Source organism: Microtus pennsylvanicus, chromosome 19 (genome assembly GCF_037038515.1).
Source record: "Microtus pennsylvanicus isolate mMicPen1 chromosome 19, mMicPen1.hap1, whole genome shotgun sequence".
Taxonomy (NCBI): domain Eukaryota; kingdom Metazoa; phylum Chordata; class Mammalia; order Rodentia; family Cricetidae; genus Microtus; species Microtus pennsylvanicus.
Genome location: NC_134597.1, coordinates 12,976,757 through 12,997,280, shown reverse-complemented (window position 1 = coordinate 12,997,280; position 20,524 = coordinate 12,976,757). Strand labels below are relative to the sequence as shown.

At 41.2% G+C, this 20,524-nt stretch overlaps 1 protein-coding gene across 4 annotated transcripts in view; it reads right to left on the bottom strand.

Moving 5' to 3' along the window:
• St7 (suppression of tumorigenicity 7) overlaps positions 1 to 20,524 on the bottom strand; it is a 234,468-nt gene that overhangs the window by 50,425 nt on the left and 163,519 nt on the right. For all 4 annotated transcript variants that reach the window (XM_075953409.1, XM_075953410.1, XM_075953411.1 and 1 more), the window contains one exon: positions 6,137 to 6,251. In XM_075953409.1, the coding sequence (XP_075809524.1) occupies positions 6,137 to 6,251 (115 nt within the window). The remainder of the gene's footprint in view (positions 1 to 6,136; positions 6,252 to 20,524) is intronic.

Below are 20,524 nucleotides of genomic sequence, written 5' to 3'. Positions count from 1 at the left end.
ATGTCCCTAAATTTAGGGAAACCACTAAAAAGGTAACAGTTTAAATGTCCAAAGGAGCTCGGGGCTGTGTTTCCTTCATGCACATTGCTGTAAGGCTGGAGAGCTAGGACTCTGTTACGCTCTGACTGTGAAATGTTCCCCAAGAGCTCATGTGTTTAAACACTTATGTCTCTAGCTAGTGTTGTTTGGGGAGGTTTTAGAACCTTTAGGGCACAGGGCCTACTTGCCAAACACAGACCACCAGCTGTGGACCTTTGATGGTTTTAACCCATCCCACTTTCAGTCCAAATGCTCTGCTTCTTGATTCTCCAAGATGCAAGAAATGACAGCAGCAAGCTGCATCTTCACAAACCAAGCAAACACCTTCCCCACACGGCAGATTACAGTCGTGAGACAAAAATAAAGCCTTGCTCCCTTTAGGTATATTTCTCATACCAATGACAAAAAAGACTAATATTGAATCCACAGGAGCCAAAATCAATAACATTTCTGTTCATAGCTTTCCAAGATTTTAAGAAATATTTTAAGTGAACCTAAGCAATTCTGTTTATAAATTATAAACATATAAGCATATCTTATATGCTTATTACATATTACATATCTCTATATATGTTCTATTATCTCTATAATTAATTTCTATAATAGGCCACACCAAGCCTTGTGGGGGAACAGCATTGGCTCTTATCCTCAAATTTAAACTGCCATTTTAGACATAGCTTTCTATTGATATGAGGTTGATCAAATCTAGAAAAGATGAGGAGCAGTGAGCTGGGCTCCATAGAACCACTAATAGTTTCTCAACTCCTCATCTGTGTTACATAGCTCTCAATACTAAGATGAATTCTACTTCTTTACCTCTCACGGGAAACTATCTGCTGTGTTAACTTGAACAAGTTACTGAACCTCTGGGCGTTGATTCCATTTCTGCTGTGGGAGAATGCTCTTGTACACTGTAAAGATTTGTCACTCATATTGGTTTAATAAAACACTGATTGGCCAGTAGCCAGGCAGGAAGTCTAGGTGGGACAACCAGCCTAGGAGAATTCTGGGAAGAAGAGAAGCAGAGACACAGTCATCAGCCAGATGCAGAGGAAGCATGATGAGAATTGCTTCACTGAGAAAACGTTCCAAGCCATGTGACTAAAGACAGACAAGAATTATGGGTTAATTTAAGTTGTAAGAGCAAGTTAACAATAATCCCAAGCTAATAGGCCAAACAGTTTATAATCAATATAAGCCTCTGTGTGTTTCTTTGGGACTGAATGGACTGGCTGGGACAGAAACTCCGTCTACAAATGGTGCCCAAATGCTTGGCAAGAATTTTCACATAAAGCCTGAGAAAGCTTTAAAGCTGGATTAATCCAACCTATATATTTTGAAAATGCCTTGACTTCAAAATTTAAGATTAAAGATATGTTACTTTGGAGAAGAGGTCTTGCTTTTGTTTCCACAGAGACAAAGTACCAAACAATGTGGCTAAACATAGACAAGAATTATGGGTTTAAGTTGTAAGAGCAAGTTCATAATAATACCAAGCTAATAGGCCAAATAGTTTATAATTAATATAAGCCTTTGTGTGTTTCTTTGGGACTGAATGGCTGCAGGACCAGGCAGGACAGAAACTTGGCCTACACATTTTCACATAAGGAATAGAGATGTAGAAAGTTAAGTACACTACCCATGATGCCTTTTGGAATCCCCAGGGATCATTAACCAAAACAGCTTATCTAAATGCTTCTAAATGTATTGCATAGTCAGCACAGGCACACCCATTGGTGCTATGAGAGTCTACTAAAATTGAAATGTACAGATTATGATGAACAAGATACATTCTTTTCAACACTACCATCTTAAGCTTCGAGACTAATGTTTTCAACTGAGGTGGCTTATACATTTCCTTGAAAGAAGATCCAAAGGCTGTAGTAGCTTTCACAATGAGTTCAAAAAGAGTTTCTCATGACTTCATAATAGTGAAAATATTCCATGTATAATAAATACATGGATGGAAAATATGATAAATTTCAAATTAAATTAATGTTATATATAAAATCCTTTTAGTAATAAATTAAACAGATTGATTGTAATGGAAAGCCATATTTTTATGAAGATAGCATCAGAAAGGTAAGCAAATATAGATATACCTATTTCCTAAAGAATGATTAAAAGACAATTTAGCATCACTGAAACTCTGCAACACTGTCCTGTCAGGGACCAGCCTCAACAAAAACAGCTCTTGTCAGAGTATGGGAATGGGGATCAGAAAAATAAGTAAAGAATACAAAAATATGAGTAAAATAATAAAAAAGAAAACATAGGATATACCATCAAAAGGGAGTTCCACTGAAATCGCCCATGTTTAATTTTCCATACACTTTTATATGCTAATATAAAACGGGGAAGAAGACAACAAAAGACTTCTTTAACATGATACAAAGGATAACTAGAACAGTTAATTGCTTCAGCACTTGGAGACATCAAGTCATTAGCATTCTGTTGTTGTTTATGAAGTGAAGCTGCCTTAGACAAGTATCCTGAAGACAACTATTCCCCAGGTAACCTCCTATTACAAAAGAAGGAACAGAGGTATGCTCACATATTCTGACCATCTGTCATGGTGGAGTAGATCCACGTATATGAGCCATCTTAGTGTCAAAAGAACCAAGTACTCACATCCTGAGTCAGGATGTGTAGCCCTAATTGTTGCCAGCAATTTTGAACAACCTCCAAACTCTCTGACCATCAGACAAGGTCGAAGTAGGCTAACATTTTTGGACCTCCACACTGCCCCAGCCGACATAGTTCATGCTTTTGTACAAGAAGCAGAGTTGACCAATGTAGCAAGACTTACATTTATGGAAAATACATGAATTTTAGATCTGACTGACCCTACCTGTATTTGAATCCCAGCTATACAGTTGTCTAGGAATGTGTGTTCTTTTAAGTTACATAAAGTCACAACACCTCAGTTTTTACAGCTGCTGAAATGGAATAACCAACTCCTTTCAGGGTTACTGTGAGGGTATAGCTAATATGTATAACATGTCTGAGTGATGGTAGGGCAAAAAAAAAAAAAACAACCCAATAACCACGATAATATTTTTAAAAGTTACAAATACTGCCAAAAATAGATAGTAAGTGATGGTGAACAGGGTAGACCTGGAATAGACACCCATGGCTTTTATCGTTGACTTTCTCTTTCTTATAACATTTACAACATTTTAAACAATGATTGTTCACAATTGATCACCTTTTTCTTATACTTTATGTCTTTACTTTGAAAATTTAGGGGATTCCTGTGAACAAGATACTTCTTAGACACAGCACAACCCTAGATGAGCTAACAGTGCTTGCCAAATACACAGTCATATATAAAAGCTTAGACAATGTCTAAGACCAACATTTTATGAGAACCCAACATATGGTAGCTGTTACAGCTGCTGCTGCTGTTACTTTAGTCATTGTGTGGAGTATGGAAATGACAAGGCAGCATTTGAGACAAAAGTTTAGAGTAGTAAAGCATGAGACGTTATCTCAGTGACAAAATCAAAACTAGAATGCAGATCACAAGGCAGCGTAACAAATTAATCTGTAATCCTAGAAAAGATAGTTCTCCAAAGGATCCATTGTAAGAAGAATTTGTGAGTATCAAGGATTTTCAAATTCAAAACTTTCAAAGCCAAACTTTCTTCTTTTTGCAATAGTAACGAAGAATGAGGCAAGGGGAAATACATTTAGTCCTCTTCTTTTTTCCAAAGCATGTTATTTCTTAGGTTATTTTTCCCTCCCCATTCTTGCCATTTTTCGAAATCCCCTTTACAAAGGTCAGAAAAGCATCACTAATCCCTTCATATCACTTCCCAGAACATGACTTATAAAACTTAGCCACTTAACAAACAATAAAGGACTGCTGTACCCATAAACCATCCAGAAACAGCTATCCAACCAGAACATTCCAACTTGCAGAGATAACATAATCCTGTTGTTTTGGGTGTGACTCTATGAGAGGGATGGAGGGCTACAATTCAAAATGCTGTCTCTAGCAACTTAGATAAGAAGCATTGAACTTGAACCAGGGCAAAACACAGGATGCCCCATAAGCTGTCTACTTCAAGAGCTCCAAAGTACTTGCTTCCTTGTCCCGGGCCAGATAAAGGGGCAGCAGCTTAGTCAAGATCCTTTAGGTCTCTAAAAAAAAAAAAGCATCGGGGGATGAACTTGAAAGAACCGTGCCATGGGATGGGATAAGGAACAGGAGACATGCTTTTCCAGTCTTCATTGTCTGCAGCTCACCCTCAAGAACATAACTTCAGCAGCCGCTTCATTACATTTCTACTGTAAATGACACAAGCATGAGCCAAGTCAGCACCGAAACTCCCCTCAGAGTTCAGTGGGGTTAGGTCATCTGCACTTTATTGACAGCTGCTGAACTCAGAGCCTCTAATGAGGCAGCTCGGCAAACTATGTGTCCTGCCACCAATGAGGCTGTTTTTCCATGAATAATGAACAAGAACATCATTTCTGTTGCCAGGTACACAACATAAACAAAGCTCAACATGGGCCTTGATAGAGTGATTTTGTCCATTTGAAATAAGGGAATGTTTCACAGTGCAAGCCAAGTCTTAGGAAAGGGTGGGACAGGCTGTTGTAACAAGTAATAGGAACATATGTTATCAGAATTTAATAAATCAGTTTTTGATTGTTGCAGAGTGGAGGCTGTACAGTGGGATACATTGAGACAATGAACAAATCCAAGTGAGTTCATTTCTTTACTTGGCCATCAGTTTTATAACACGAAGCTGATGATTTCTATAATGAGCTGAGATCTTCATGAAATGAGTCTTGAGACTTGTGATCTCAAAGGCTTTCTTAGTTAAAGCTTTACTTCTTAAGGCTTATCAGACTGAGTGCAGGTCAGCACTCAGGATGAGAACATGACCTTTGCATTGAAGTCCATTGCCAGGTAGACCCATGGCATAAGACTAACTCCTTTGGCACTAAAAGATACTCAGTATATGAGCATTCTGCCTACAGCAATGTATAAGTTACATCAAAGCTTCAATTGAACGGAGAGATTCTGGAGAATAAACAGAGAATAACAATGAGCTGATGTGAAGGCCAAACAGCCTTCAGTTTGTTTACCTTAAAGTATTCCACAAATACGTTAAAATCAGTTCCACAACAAGCCATGTAGATCCTGTTACATGAGGTGTACATATCTACAAAGGATGCCATCACCGGCTGAAGGTTTTTAGTTCCCATCATTCTGAGCACGATTTTGAGGAAAACAAACAAAAACAGGCTCATAACTGAGCTCAGTTTCCACAAAAGCAGGGGCTAAGAAAACCACCCCTTAGGAAGAACTTGTGGGTCAAAAATAAAATCCAAATGACACAGTTTGCTCTCTGTGTTTGAAGAACACCAGGAAATCTGTGGTCAGAAGAATGTGGTGTTCTACAGAGAATCTAAGCATAGAAGGTATCTATGTATATAATTTTTATACTATTAATCAAATACACAGATATCATGACAGACAGAATAGTTCTAAGTTCTCTAGACTATACCAGTTTCTCTCCCTGACTCACTGGTAACAGGCAAAGTAGAATAAGTTCATAGGGAATTAACCAGAATGGCAAAGAACCTTCAAGGGCATTGTGCAAAGAACTGTGCAGCTGTTATTAAGGAAGACCTGTGGGGAAGGGAACATGAGTGGGTCTTCATCACTGTGACCTGTGCACGGTAACTAGCTGTTCTCCATTGTTCTAGAGCATCAACAGGACTACCGATAGTGACCACAGTGAACCCGCAAAGTATCATGGGAAGACCTTGGTGCTGCCCAACCCCATAGTGCTGTCTCTTGATCAGGAGGGAATCAGGGGAAGACACACAGCCTGGCAGAGTACAAGCATATCAGCAGAGTGTGTGGGAAGTAAGGCTAAGAGTGGAGCATAAGTTACTTAACGTTTCTGCCCCAGTACGCGCTAAATTGAAGGCGCTAGAAAATAGCCATCAAACGCTACAGGTGACAATTCTTAGACTGTTATCTAAGTCCCACTTGAAGCTGTCATTCCTATCTAATCAGTGGATTATACCAAGGAGAAAGGAGTTCTCGGATGCATAAAAATACCCAAGGACTTACCATCATACTTTGCTAAGACTGCCTGGACATCAGCATAAGCTTGGAGCTCCAGAAGGGCTTCTAGAAGGTTTTCATGAATATTGAACATGCTTAGGAGGGGGAATTCCTTCATTAACTAGGAAACAAGAGACCAGAGTAATAATTAATATACATGCCTTATATTTTCACATTTATACTTAAGGAATATAACATTTGAGCAATAAAAGGATTTCTAAGGTTGAGTATTTTAAGAACTAGTACTTGTGGCTAGGGAAAATGGCTTAGTTGCTAAAGTGCTTGCCACAGAAACTGTAAGGACTGAGTTCAATCTCCAGAACCTTATTGAAAACAAAGCAAACACACAGCTCCAGTGTATGACTATAATCTCAGTGCTGTGCTGGAGAGGCAGTCAGAATCCTGGGGCTTGCTGGCCAGCTAGTTCAGCTGAATCAGTAAGCTTGATGTTCAGTGAGAACCCCTATCTCAAAAGAACAGCAAAGGAAAGGAAGGAGAGAGGGGAGAAGGGAGGGTGGGAGGAAAGGAGGGAAGGAAGAAGGAAAGAGGGAGGAGTACAGGTAGGCAGGCAGAGAACGAGACACCAGACATTTTCCTCTGTCTTCCACATGCACACACACCCAAATCTGTACACACAGAAAAAGAGTATTTATTTTTACAGTATAACTGATACTTAACTATCATATATTTGTATAATATAAAAACATAAGGACTAAGAAGATGGCTGGTTGGGACCCTGCTCAGAGTGTGACCCTCGTCAGCCTGCTCTGTGAGTCACAGCACTGAGGAGGCAGAGACAGGAGCACCCTGGCACTGGCTGGCTAGCCAGTCTAGCCCAACCAGCAAGCCTCAAGCCTCAGGTTCCACTGAGATGCTCTGTAAAAAGCACTGTAGATTTATAGATGCCGGTGCCCTGCTTTGTCTGCAGGACACTGTGTGGGGCTTGGAGCAGGAGGTGGGTGTGGACTCTTCCCCTAGGTGAGAAGCTAAGGGCAACTGGTAGCTTCTGGCGGGGGAAAGGGGAAACATTTAAGAGAGCAGTTCCTTTTATGTTGACCACACTTTAGTGAATAGCCCCATACCCAAGGGTGTACTGGCAGCACAAACAGAACTTGAGAGGACTGGAAAAGAAGAAGAAGACACGAAGTTGATTGGGTAAGGAAGAGAGGGGGATCTGGGAGTTGGGGAGGATGAATATGATCAAAATACATTGTATGAATTTCTCAAAGAACTAATAAAGTAGGTTTATTTATTAATTTATTTTAGTTTTGGTGAAACAAAACAAAACAAGGCAAACAGCACCTGACCTTGGGCATCCATATGCATGAGCACACATGGGCACATACATCTACAAGCACATGTGAGCCCATACACATGTGCACGCAATACATGAAGACACACACCAACATACTACAATCCCTAGAAGTAAAAATAACATTAATATTAGATTACAAATAGTCATATTTAAATGCTTCATTTTTGTTTTTATTGTTTAGAAAAATGATGAGTCTGAATTTGTACAAATCTAAAGTGGGAAGAAACCTAAAAGAGATTTTCTGAACAATACAAGATGTTTGGTAACTACAAATACCACAGAGAGACTAAACCGGGTGAAGATGGAAACATAGCTCGCAGACTTTAACAGCTATTGGTAGCTTGTCCAGAGCAATTTGGATGGAAGCTACAGAGTGAAAGGAGAGGCAAGGGGGCCCTACTGTTTCAAGCAGTCTGGAAAAATCAAGAACTAGGAAAGCAGTTAGCTAGAATGTAGTATGATTGAGAGAAAATTTGGTTGAGATTGGGGCAGGGTAACCTCAGTAAAACAGGAGTCAAGGTCATCTGCTGGACCATGGGAAAGAAGAGGCGAGAGGAGTTAAAGACAGAGAGAAATGTGCAAAATAACAGGCGTGGGAATCTGTTTAGTGCAGGACTATCCTGAGAGCCGAAAACCTGGAGACTATCGATGCTGAGAGGTCACAGTTGCCACGGTTGTTGCATGTCAGCAAACAGGGAGCACCAGCTGGGCACATAAGCAAGATATTCTATGGTTAGGTTGAACTTGGCAAACTGGAGGAAGTTCTGTAAAATGGCAAGGAGCAAGAGATGTGCCTATGGCAGGAAAACAGACTAAAGGAACTCAACACAGAGAAGAACAGGAATCCACTGGGATTTACACGTAACAGTGCTCAACATCAGTGAGAAACAAGAAGGTAGGAAAAACCAAGAATTTACTAGTAAATTTTCTCTTAGATAAGGGTAAAATTGCATCTTAACAGAGAGAACCAGGTTCTTTGTAAATTCATCAGTTTGTGTTGATTTATCTAACCCCCTACATGGACAACTACTCTCAGTTACAATATGATGGCCTCTCAAAAGAAATCTTTTTATAACACTGTCCATGATAGAAATTATGGCGAAATAAATAACAATAAAGCACAAGTGTTTTGACTAGCTTTATGGCAACACGACACAAGTTAAAGTCACTGGGAAGGAGGGAGCCTCAGTTGAGAATGCCTCAGCAAAATCTAGCTACAGGCAAGCATGTGGGGCATTTTCTTATTAGTGATGGGTGAGGGAGGGTCCAGCCTAGGGAGGGTGATGCCCTCCCTGGGCAGGTGGTCCTGAGTTCTATAAAAGCAGGCAGAACAAGCAATGAGGAGCAAGTGGATGAGCAGCACCGCTCCATGGCCTGTGCATCAGCTCCTTCTTTCAAGTTCCGGTCCTGCTTGAGCTCTTGTCCTGACTCCTTCAGGTATGAACTATGATGGGAAAGTTAAAGCCAAATAAATCCTTTCCTCTCCAGCTTGCTCTTGGTCATGCTGTTTAATCACAGCAACAGTAGTCCCAACTAAAACAATAGACTAATTTACCCCTAACCGATGGACTCATGGTATGGACTGTCTACTTCCTTTGTTAAGAACATTTTTTAACATCTTAGCTTTGCTAAGAATATTCTTTTGTTTTGTTTTGTTGTTGTTTTACCGAGACAGGGTTTATCTGTAGCTTTGGAGCCTGTCCTGGAACTAGCTTTTGTAGATCAGGCTGGCCTCAAACTCACAGAGATCCACCTGCCTCTGTCTCTCAAATGCTGAGATTAAAGGCGTATGCCACCACTGCCTGGCTATTCTTTTGTTATTTAAAAGCCATTACTTACTGGGGACATCTTTAAATTTTTTTCTAAACCAGAAAACATAATTTTACTACTAAAATCACCTATCAAAATCATTTGGTATACAAAAAGGCCCACAGTCTGAACTCCCAGAAAGAGGCCTGCAATATTTTCATTGTTGTTAAAGGACGCCAATGAGACAACCCCACACACTGTGGATGTTCTGTAACTAATAAAAGTATTTCTTGTTCTGGTTCACTGTGGTCTTGGCTGACATCATCCTTTGATTTCTTTTTTCACTTTTTCTAATTAAAGCTTGTTAGAACTCAAGTTTTCTGTCATGCAGCAGTTGGCAAGACAATAAAGACATATTTTGAGCTGCAACATTTAAACATTTATCACTTCTGACCAACTTTTCAAGTAATAATCAAATATCAAGGACACAAGTCATATTATATAATTTTAAAATGTAATTCCAAGTTTTAGTTGCTAAAGCTTAAGCACTGATTCTTATTAAAGCCCAGAGAAGCATGTGCGCAGCTGACTGCTAAGATGCACTGCTGGGCCTCGGGGCCATCATCTCCATGGGAAGAGCTCCCCATGCAGACATCCGCTCTGCCCTCTCATCTACGAGATCAGGATCAACTTATACACTGTCTTTCTGACAGCTTTATATTGTTCCCATACAGTAACACACCCGATGCCCTGCTGAAAGTCTCCCTCTCCTGGAATACCTTTCAGATCTGTTCCTCAGCCTTGGAGTCTTGTGCACTGGAGCACAGTGCTATCAACCTCCCACCAATGTCCATTCCCTCACTATTGACACTTGACATGTCCTTGTGCCCTTTCATATGTAAAATGGACAGATGGCATTCAAGTTCTACCGCAGCTGCTGAAGTAAACAGATACATCACACCCGTTTCTTTGAGCTTGGTGTCATAACTTTACCTACACCCTCACACTTGGAGCTGATGTGTGTCATTAGAAACCTTATTGTTCTTGTCTCAGTATCATCTTTTCTCAGCTCAACCTTTGCAAGCCTGTTTTACAGTTTTGTTTTGAACATACATTAAGATCATCCTTCATGACCCTGTCTGACTAGACTATTCCACCAGAGCAATGACATGGTTATCTATCGCAATGGATAAACTAGTCAGATTTGAAGACAAATTTACAAAGAAGCTGTTTATCACATTATTTGTTAAAGTAAAGAAAAATGCAAGTACCTTAAAATGTGACCCATTGCAAAAACAGTTATATATAGTAAATATCACTATCATTTGTCTATTATGTATGGTTATTAGAAGTTAAGTTCTTTTTGGACTTAAAACCTTATTGGTGGTGACAGCATAAACCATGGTCAGAGGAAATGGAGAGATCAAATTGATAGAAGCTTCCTTCCTGCTGACCCATTTTCCTAGTACTGGAAGCTGCTGTTTAGGTTACTAGGGGAAGAAGGGGAAGCCATTGACAATGGCCAGTGTGAATCCTGTGAACTACAATGATAACCAACCTGATAAGATATGCCCATGAGTGTAATAGTGGCACGGATGTTATGGGTGCAGTTAGCTACTTTTTCACCAGTAGATTTATGGAGTGCTCCACAGGAGGAAACACATGCATGGCACCATAAATATGACCAAGAACTCATGTTTGGGAAGCTCATAGATCCCAGGAATTAACCTACTATATTATTCTGCCAAACAGAAAAAGTATCAAGCTACTGTCTAAATTTGTATTTTTATATCCATAGCTCTCAGTCCTCATCAGAAAAATGTCAATGGAGGGGTCTGTCAAAAATGGAATCTCTCTCTCTCTCTCTCTCTCTCTCTCTCTCTCTCTCTCTCTCTTTCTTCCCTCCCCGCCACACACACATCAGGGATGAGCTTGGGAGAAGAGTGGAAAGACAGTCAGTGCTATTGCGGGGAGGACTAGGAGGAAACAGTGCTGTCTGGATGTGAAATGCTTGCTGCACCAGTTAACTCACAGTAGCTACTCTGCCGGCACAAGATCAATTCAGTCAACACTCTTGTTTGCAGTGGGAAGAGTTCATAAGTTCCCAGCCATGAATAAGGAGCTATGGACAGTTAACGGCTTCTAGGAAAAAGAGAGCTAGTTTTCTTTAGGGGTAAATGGGCAGTACAAATTCCGGGGTTGTGGAGTGAATGCAAGGTGGAAGTGGATCAGGAAGGAGTTAAGAGGAAGAATAGGGAGTAGTGGTTATTATCAAAATACACTGTATACATTCCCCAAAAAATTAATAAAATTATTTTTAAGTTCCTTTCTAAGACCAGGTCCTAACTAGACCCAGGTAACTGGCTATGTTTCTTGTACCAGGCATGATTTCCTTCTGTTGAGTTGGGCCTTAAGTACAATTAGACAGTTTCTTGTTACTGATATGAGTTCCATTCTCGCACCTTTGGAGCTACCTTGGCATGTTGGCCATTGGTGCAGTTCATAGGCATCACAGATGGGTAGGGCTGTTGATTGTGCCCCTCCCTTGCCAGCTTGCATAACTTCTGGTCCTAGGATTGTCAGACTGTAAGACAGAGGCTTTTAGGTTGGATCCAGCTCAAATATTCTAAGTACTGCGTCTGAAGTGTGCAATGTCCTCAGCATAGGGACATGTTTATCTTCACTTCTGAGAGGCAGCAAGGGCGACACCAATAGCCCATATTGTTTTGGGAGTCACTTAGACTGCTGTGACCAACAACTCAAATGGTGTTTCTTATGCCTAGTACTGTGTTTCCTTAGGTAGTCTAAGACTAAGGGGGGCGGAGGATCATTGTCAGTCCAAGCATACAACTTCATTTAAGATACACATGTATGTAGCAATAAAAAATCAGGTAAAAAGAATATCAACTTGAGAGGAAGTGAGGGGGAACATGGAAGGGGTTGGAGGAAGAATAAGGAAGAGAATAAGTGGTATAATTATATTTTAATTGGAAATTTTAAAGTTCTCAAAAAACTTTTAGGGGCATGACCTGGGAAAATACTAGCATATGGTGTTACATCAGATAAAAACTAATAAAACTATATAATTTCATAAGATCATGCTTTTCTTGTGTGCTCTTGTATAAAAACACAGACATCTTCTAAAGTAAAATTATTTCTGATTGGTGAGATTATAGGTGATTTTTAGCTCCTGCTCCATATTTTCTATGGGTTCTAATATTTTTAAAGATACTCATATATATTTGATACAGTAAGGAGGAAAACTGATCACTTTTAATAATACTGGCAACTCACAGCCAGTAAGATGGCTGTGGGAGCAACGGGACTAACATACAAGCCTGTCAATCTGAGCTGGATCCCTGGAGCCCATGTGACAGTGTATAGAAAGAACTAGCTCTTATAAAACTGTGCTCTGACCTTCAAACACACACACATACACACACACACACACACACACACACACACACACACACACACACGTTGTGGCATGTGTAAAACCATACACACACCACACATATATGCACATACTAACTACCTTTAAGAAGAGAGTACTGGATTTTCATTAAATTCAGGCCCACACAGGCCATGTTCCAGGCATAGAGGGCTTCCAGGTCCTTAGATAGGACACGCCCACTCATACCTTTGTCTCCTAGCGCCTTCCTTGAACACTCTCCTTCTGTCCCTGGCCCGTATAACCAAGTCCTGAAACTCCAGGACACCTTCCTCCTCATCCTCCAGCTCCAGCTGACCGGAGTCTTCATCACAGCAGCCTGCCGGTCCAGCTTCCCTGTGAGCAGTAACAACATCCTGCTGCTGGGCCCTCAGTCAGAGCACAATACTTATTCCATGACTGGAATGTTTTATGAAGTCCTATTCCTTTGTGGAGAGACACATTATGTCCTGGGCCTGTGTCAGGCCTTTCTGAAGTCCTGCTCCTTTGTGGAGAGACACAGTATGTCCTGGGCCTGTGTCAGACCTTTGGGTTACAGAGCCCTGACCATGTTCTTCTTCTGCTTATAATCTCCCATTATCTATGTGCTGTGAGTTCTGACTAGACCCAGTGTACTGATGGATTTTCTTATACTGCTTATACTTATATGCAACAGATGATGTGGAATCTCTAAGCCTGCACTGATTAGAGGAGGCGAGTTACAGGACTCTTCACTACAGAATGTCTATAACTCTACAAAGCTGCAGGAAGGAGCTTCCAGCCCTAAGCCTAACTTACGGTCGTTCCTCAGTTCAGCGTCAGACCCCATTTAGCTTTCGAGTTTGCTGTGAGGTTAAAGCCCGGCCTTGGGAGACAGAGCAAGTATACATCATTCCTAGAATTCCTTCTCCAGTCGCTAGTCACTGTGTTTTTGCTCAGACTGTTTTCACCACCTGGATACCTTTCCCCCTCATTTACAAGGCCGCCTGTCAAAATCACCCCACACTCCAAAGCCCAGATCAAATGCCACCTCCTAAAGTCACAGCATCACAGAGAGTGAGAGCCAGCGGAGCCCGCAGGGACCCTCCAGACACTGTCCTCACTTTGCAGAAGAGCTCCCTCCTACCACCCCACCACAACACAATGACGGCTGCAAATTCAAGGGACTCAGCCAAGCTCAGTGCTGGGACTATGACTCAAACACAGTCGTCAGCCCTGAGTCCAGATTCCAACACATCATGACTCTGGGCTCAGGAATGCCATGTCTGGAGAACTGAACTTTGCTTTTGAAACAATGCTTTTATTTCTCCTTGTACTGTATTTGTGTGAATTTCAGGAAACAGTCATACTATAGAGGGGGGAAAACAAACTGAACTAAATTTGGAGTTGTTTCTGAGTTGAAATCCAGCCCCTGCCACTTAGCGCCTGCTTCATATAGAGATTTGGTTGAGCACCTGAGCTTTGGTTTTCTGCTGTCTTGGGTCTGTCCCACGGCATCTCCTCCAGTTCTTTACCAACTACCAATATCACCAGTCTCACTCCCCATGTTCTACTACTTCTAGCACCTTCTGAAGTCATCTTATTTATCTAGCTTGATAATAGTTCATTTAAAAATTAAAGCAAAAGGACTAGGCAGTGATAACAAGCAATACTATAACAGCAGGACAAACCAACACTTCTTTCCATAAGGGCCAGAGAGCTGCCATTGGGGGTGTTTCAAGACATAGGGTCTCTATAGCAACTACTCAATACTTAAAACTTGAAAACAGCTGTGGGCTATATGTAAATGAATAAGAAATCCTGTGTTCTCAGAAAACCTTCTTTACAGAAGCAGGTAACAGGCTGGATGTGGACCATAGGCTTTCATTTGCCAAACCCTGGTTAATAAGAAGAAAACTTAAAACCCAAAAGGTTTTTCTAAAAAGCACTTCTCAGTGCTATCATACTTTAAAAGCCTGGCATCTCTTCCCACAGCTAGCTGAGCAGATTGCTGTAAAATGCAAAAGGCCATCCATCCCTACAACCCACCACTTCCTTTTCCTGCTCAGGTCCCCAGAGGCCGAGGGACCACAGTGGCAGGAAACCCGGCTGAAATACAGGACTGGGCAGACTAGTGACGGCTGCTCACATGATACCATGTTGTTCATCAGACAGAAGGAACAAGCTGGGGCCTAAAATCTTCATGAGAACAAAAATCAAGGAGTTTTGAGGAAAAAAGTATGTTATAGAAAAATGTGCTCTAAAATGCAGTATCATTTAAATAAACTTAAAAATCCACACAATTCCAGGCATTGTGACTATGTATTTTATATGTTATTCTCTATGTTCTTTTTGTATTGTGTCTTCAAGATGTTCAATACTTTTCACACATAACTTCTCAAACCCTGAAGGGCTAATTTTTATCAGGTTTATTTTCTTTTCTTATATTTTTTAAAGAATTTATTGTCTTGAATTGAGCTATACATTTTTTTCTCACTCTCCTTCCTTCTCCCATCTCCCCTTTCCCTCTTGCCCCTCATGCTCCCAATTTATTCAGGAGATCTTTTCTTTTTCTCCTTCCTAGGCGGATCTATGTATGTCTCTCTTAGGGTCTCCTTTGTAGTCTAGGTTCTCTGGAGTTGTGAGCTATATGCTGGTTACTTCTTGCTTTAAAGCAACGTATGAGTGAATACACATCATATTTGTCTTTCTGGGTCTGGGTTATGTCACTCAGTATGGGTTTTTCTTTTTTTTCTAGTTCCATCCATTTCAATATGTCATTGTTTTTTTACTGCTGAGTAATTCTCCATTCCGTAAACGTACCACATTTTCCTTATCTATTCTTCAGCTGAGGGGCATCTAGATTGTTTCCAGGTTCTGGCTATATTACCAATAATACTGTTATGAACATAGTTGAGCAAACTGACTTTTTTGTTGTTCTTTTTAAAATTATTTTTATTTCTTTGAGATTATAATGTAATTATATTATTTTCCCTTTCCTTTCCTTACGCCAAACCCTCCCATATGCCCTCTGTCCTCTCTCAAATTTATAGCCTTTTTCATTAATTGTTGCTACATGCATATATATGCATATACATTATATTACTAAGTAGAACCTGTTCAGTCTGTGTAATATTACTTATATGTATGTTTCAGGGCTGACCATTTGTTGCTTAATAACCAACTGGCATGCAGGGGGGAGGGATTTATTTCTCCTCTCTCAGCATCTTTAATTGCTTGTAGTTCTTTGTGTAGAGTGAGGCCTTGTGGTGTCCCAGGCCCTTAACCCACTTTAACATATCTATTATTGTTGATTAATTGACTTTTGAGGCACAATTGTTTCTTTATGGTGAGGATTTGATTCTGCAGCTCCTCAAAGTGTTGATAGTGTATATATATCCATATATATATATATGGATTTGCATTCAGAAGCAGTGAACTTCTGGGGTGAGCTCGTTTTTTTCATCAGCAAGAGAGGAGAAACACCTAGAACACAGGATACACATCAACCTTAGCATTCACTCCCAGCCAAGTATAAAACCATCATTCTTATACAATGTTGACACTGGTATATTGAATTTCTGATGTGCTATTTGTTTATCTCTGGGATAACTGGTTTCCTTTCGAGTTTGGTTGCACAATATTGCATAATCTATCTCTATTTATTTAGAAATAAAGCACAAAAATGGTTTGGCGACATAATTTGCCTGTTAAGAAAAGACTACAGTTCCCATATCAAGCCCGAATGAAAGCCTATGATAAATGGCGAGGCCTGTTTTCTATAAGCCAAGTCATTCTAAATAAATCCTTGAATTCACTCACTATCTAGCACAGTTCTGTTTATTTATTTCCCTCTGTCTTCTCCTCACTGCTAATTGATTTTTTCTGGCAGCAAGAAATTGATATGCCCTGCTTTGCCTAAATATTACAGTTACTGTAGAGTGAAAACACCAATTCTCCTATGATTCCCCTAATGCCTATGAGGAAGAACATGGGATGGGCCACAGATAGAATTTCAGCTCCAATTTTACATCATCTGGCTATTGTCAGTTCAGGTTTGTTTCAGTGGAAGAATCTGAAGCACTTGTGAAGTTAGCGTTTATGAGCTCAAATGGCCGAAGGAGGAAAGTTAATTCACTGGATCTGAAATGCTCCGTGGACATAATTTACAACTACAGCCTGTGTGCTTTCTCTCAGCTCACTTACAGGACGAAAACAACAGTTTAAACTTTCAAGTTTGATTTGCATCTACTTAAGCATTTTATTAGTTTAGCTATCCACGTATTGTTCCTTGAGAGGGAAAGCTCTTACATATTTTAAGGCGAAGGTAATTAACAAAGAGCCCCAGCCAGATTCCTACTAAGGTCAATTCAAGCTTAGCCTAATTAAGGTTTAAACAATTTGGCCTGTATTATATTCAAACAGCAGATATTATTTTGTTAGAGTTTCAAGTTTGACATTTTTAATCAGTTTGAAATGAAGGCATAAAGAGAACGCAGAAAAGACACTTTGCAGCACACAGCTGCCACTCTGTCGGCTCTTTGTACTCACACTACGACCATGAAAGGGAAGGATGAATTACTCACAGAGTCCTCAGAGGCACAGGAGCCTTCCATTTGCAGATACTATAAAATGCACCCTCCAGAGGCTCAGATACACATGAACGAGAAATGTTACCTTTAGAACTAATTCAAAAGGAAATATTGAACCACACCAATTGAAAAGTAGTGTGGTCAATATCTGTATGGACATCAGTTAAATCGCCTGTTCCTCATCAACACACAGAAACCGTTGCAGGCATGGCTGTGGTCTTCCGAGAAGCTGTGTATCGCACAAAAACCCAAAGGCCTAGAAGGTTACGTACATAATTTTCTATGTCTCTTATCAAAACAACGCTGAGTCCCTTCTAGAGAAGGAACAATTTCTTCAGATTTTCAGTAATCAATATAAGCTGTGTACTCATGGAGTTCTAAGAGAAGTGTGTTCAGAACAGACCCTCCCCTTGTGTTTGCTCCTGATGGGGAGCCAGCACCACCCAGATGCTCTTCTTCCATGAGTGAGAAGTTCTCCACTTGCATTTAAGAGCTCCCCTTCTCAGATCTGAAGTTACCACAGCACCACTGTTTCCCATTGCTACAGAGACAATCTCCCAGCCGTGAACTCCATAGTAAACGGTAGTTTCGGGAGCCTCGACGATTGATACTTCCCTCAAATTTCCAGGTAATTCTTGGAATAGAATATTTCTGTATCATCCTAAACAGCTTAGAATCTGGTGTGGCCTCACCCTGAGATAAGGAATACGCCTGGAAAATTTAATGCATGTTTTGAATGACCTGGAAGCAGGCCCAATGCAAAGAGGACACTGTGTATCTCTCCTTCTGCAATGGCTCTGATCTCCTATGACAGGAATGGCTTCAATAAGCCGCTAAACATACTAACCAGCCATTTCTGTCAGAAAGAACTTTTGTTGCCAAAACCACAACCACTGTTCTTGGCAGACAGTCTTCCACATTCATATGAGTAACAGCAAATAGCATGATTCGGGAATTAACTCACTTGGTTACCTGGGGCACAGTTAACAGATACTCTGGCAGGCATTTCACAAGGTAGTATGGAAAGCCACGTCAACGGAGGTTCTTTTAGGACAGCAATTAGTACCGAGCTGTATGCCACATTGTAACATTAACCTACACACTGCTTTGTAATCACCTCAACCTTCTAGTCTCTCTCCTCCACTATCTTTCCACTGAGCCTTTGTGGGACTGGCGTGCATGACTCTACATTCGCAAACACACCCACATACTATGTACACTAGTTTGCTACTGGCCTGGGTTTACTGCTTCATCTACAGCTAATTTCTCCAACATCTGGAAAGAGTAGGAGAATGTAGAGCTGGCTTCTAGTTCTCCACAGTGTACCCAAAAACACCTCTACTTATCTGTCAGGTAGTGGTACCTCCTCCCTGTAAGGTCATACCATAACACCTTAGCAGCTGTCACCTTTTTGCCATAATTAGGATTTCTATTGTAATCAAACCTCTTGATCAAACGCAGCTTGGGAAGAAAGAGGTTTATCTCAGCTTTCATGGGCCAATCACAATCCACCATGACGGTAAAGCAGGGCAGGAACTCAAGGCAAGAACCTAGAGGTGGGAACTGAAGCAGAAGCCATGGAGGAATGTAGCTCACAGGCTTGTTCCCCGTCACATTCTCAGCCAGCTTTCTTCCACAACCCAGGACTACCTGCCCAGGAGTGGCACTGTCCCAATGACCTGTGCCTGCCAACTTCAATCACTAATCAAGAAAACGTACTACGGTCTTGCCTACAGGCAAATCTCCCAGAGACATTTTCGCTACTGTGTTCCCCTGTTCCCAAATGATCCAGATTGTGTCAAGCTGCCATAAACATAACCACCAGGACGCTCTCCTTTGATATGTTTATCCTAGCGAACAGATCCTCAAACACTGAAGATTTGGGTACCTCAGTGCATAGTCTTATTTTTGACCTCAACTTATCTGCAATGTACATAATTCCAGTCCATGTTAATATCCTGTATAATAGACTCTAATCAAAGCAAGATTAACTAAGAAACCTAAGGTCATATTCAAATTCCTGACTGACATCATCATCGAGCCCTGTTCGAATGAAAATGAAAACCTGCATTTCTTTCACCAAAGGACACTGCACCCCAATTATACCATTATTCCCTTACTAAATCTCTCTCTAATCTTCTAAAGAGACCCCCAGGAGTGGACCTTTAAAGGTCTAGCCTGAGCCCTGGTTCTGATCCTACTCTGCATTTCCTGGTTTTCTACAATGAGGGGCTTCCACTGTAAGACCCCACCATTGTGAAGGCTGCCACAAACTCTGCTGTGCGTTCTCTACTGTGGGGACTGAAAGCTTCTGGAGCCATGACCACAAATCTTTGCCTCCTTAAGCTGTTCCTGCAGGTATTTTGTTGCAGTGACACAAAAGCACTTAAATAACTCGGAAGATTCTCACCTGCTGAGGTTTGAATCACTCACCGTCCTGAAATCTCCTTTTAGAGAAGGAAGGGGTAACTCGGCCCTCACAACCCCTGTGAAGAACTTTGCCATGAGACTCTTCCCTTCCTAGTTACTTGTCAGCAGTGGGACTCCGCTAAGGTGCCTGGGTTAAGAACTTGTCAACATCTCAGGTATCTTTTAGTATATATATAGTCTTTTCTTCATATCAAATCTCTTTAACAAGTACTCTGTAAAATAGTCACTGAGAGCCCGTGAGATGGCTCACAGGGTAACTATGCTCACTGCCAAGCCTGATGACCTGAATTCAATCCCTGGAACTCCTAAGTAGCAGAGAAGTGAGCTCTGCAATTGTCCTCTGACCACCACACTGTGCTGTGGCACACACAAGTGTGCAGATGCACACACACACCACCACTCTCTCTCACACACACACAGAAAAAAATGCAATAATTTTTTTTAAATATCATTAGTGCTGTATACGCCAGGCATACAGAACTACATTACACTGGTTTACTCAGCCTCAGTAATATGTGGATCCCCCAGCCACCAGGGACTCCCTATATTCAGTTCTTGGGGCACTGACCCAAGAGCAACCCACAACAGCGTCTATCACTCTGGAGAATAAAGTACCCTATGTACATGACCAAAAGTCACATCACCTGTGCCTCTGAAACCTGGTCCAGGTCTCCCCTGTCTATTGCCTCTCCACGTAGCCAAACAGTACAGGTGAGGGCCTGCCCAGCATTGGCAGAGACAAGGGCTGCAGGGACACAGTCTTGCCACACTCTCCCCTGCTTCCTTCTTCACAGCTCTGGTAAGCATCAGTACACAGGAAGCGGTCAGCCTCAGAATGCCGCAGTCCACATTTGTAATCCCAGTACTACTGCTCACCAAGGAGGGCACAAGGCTGGCAG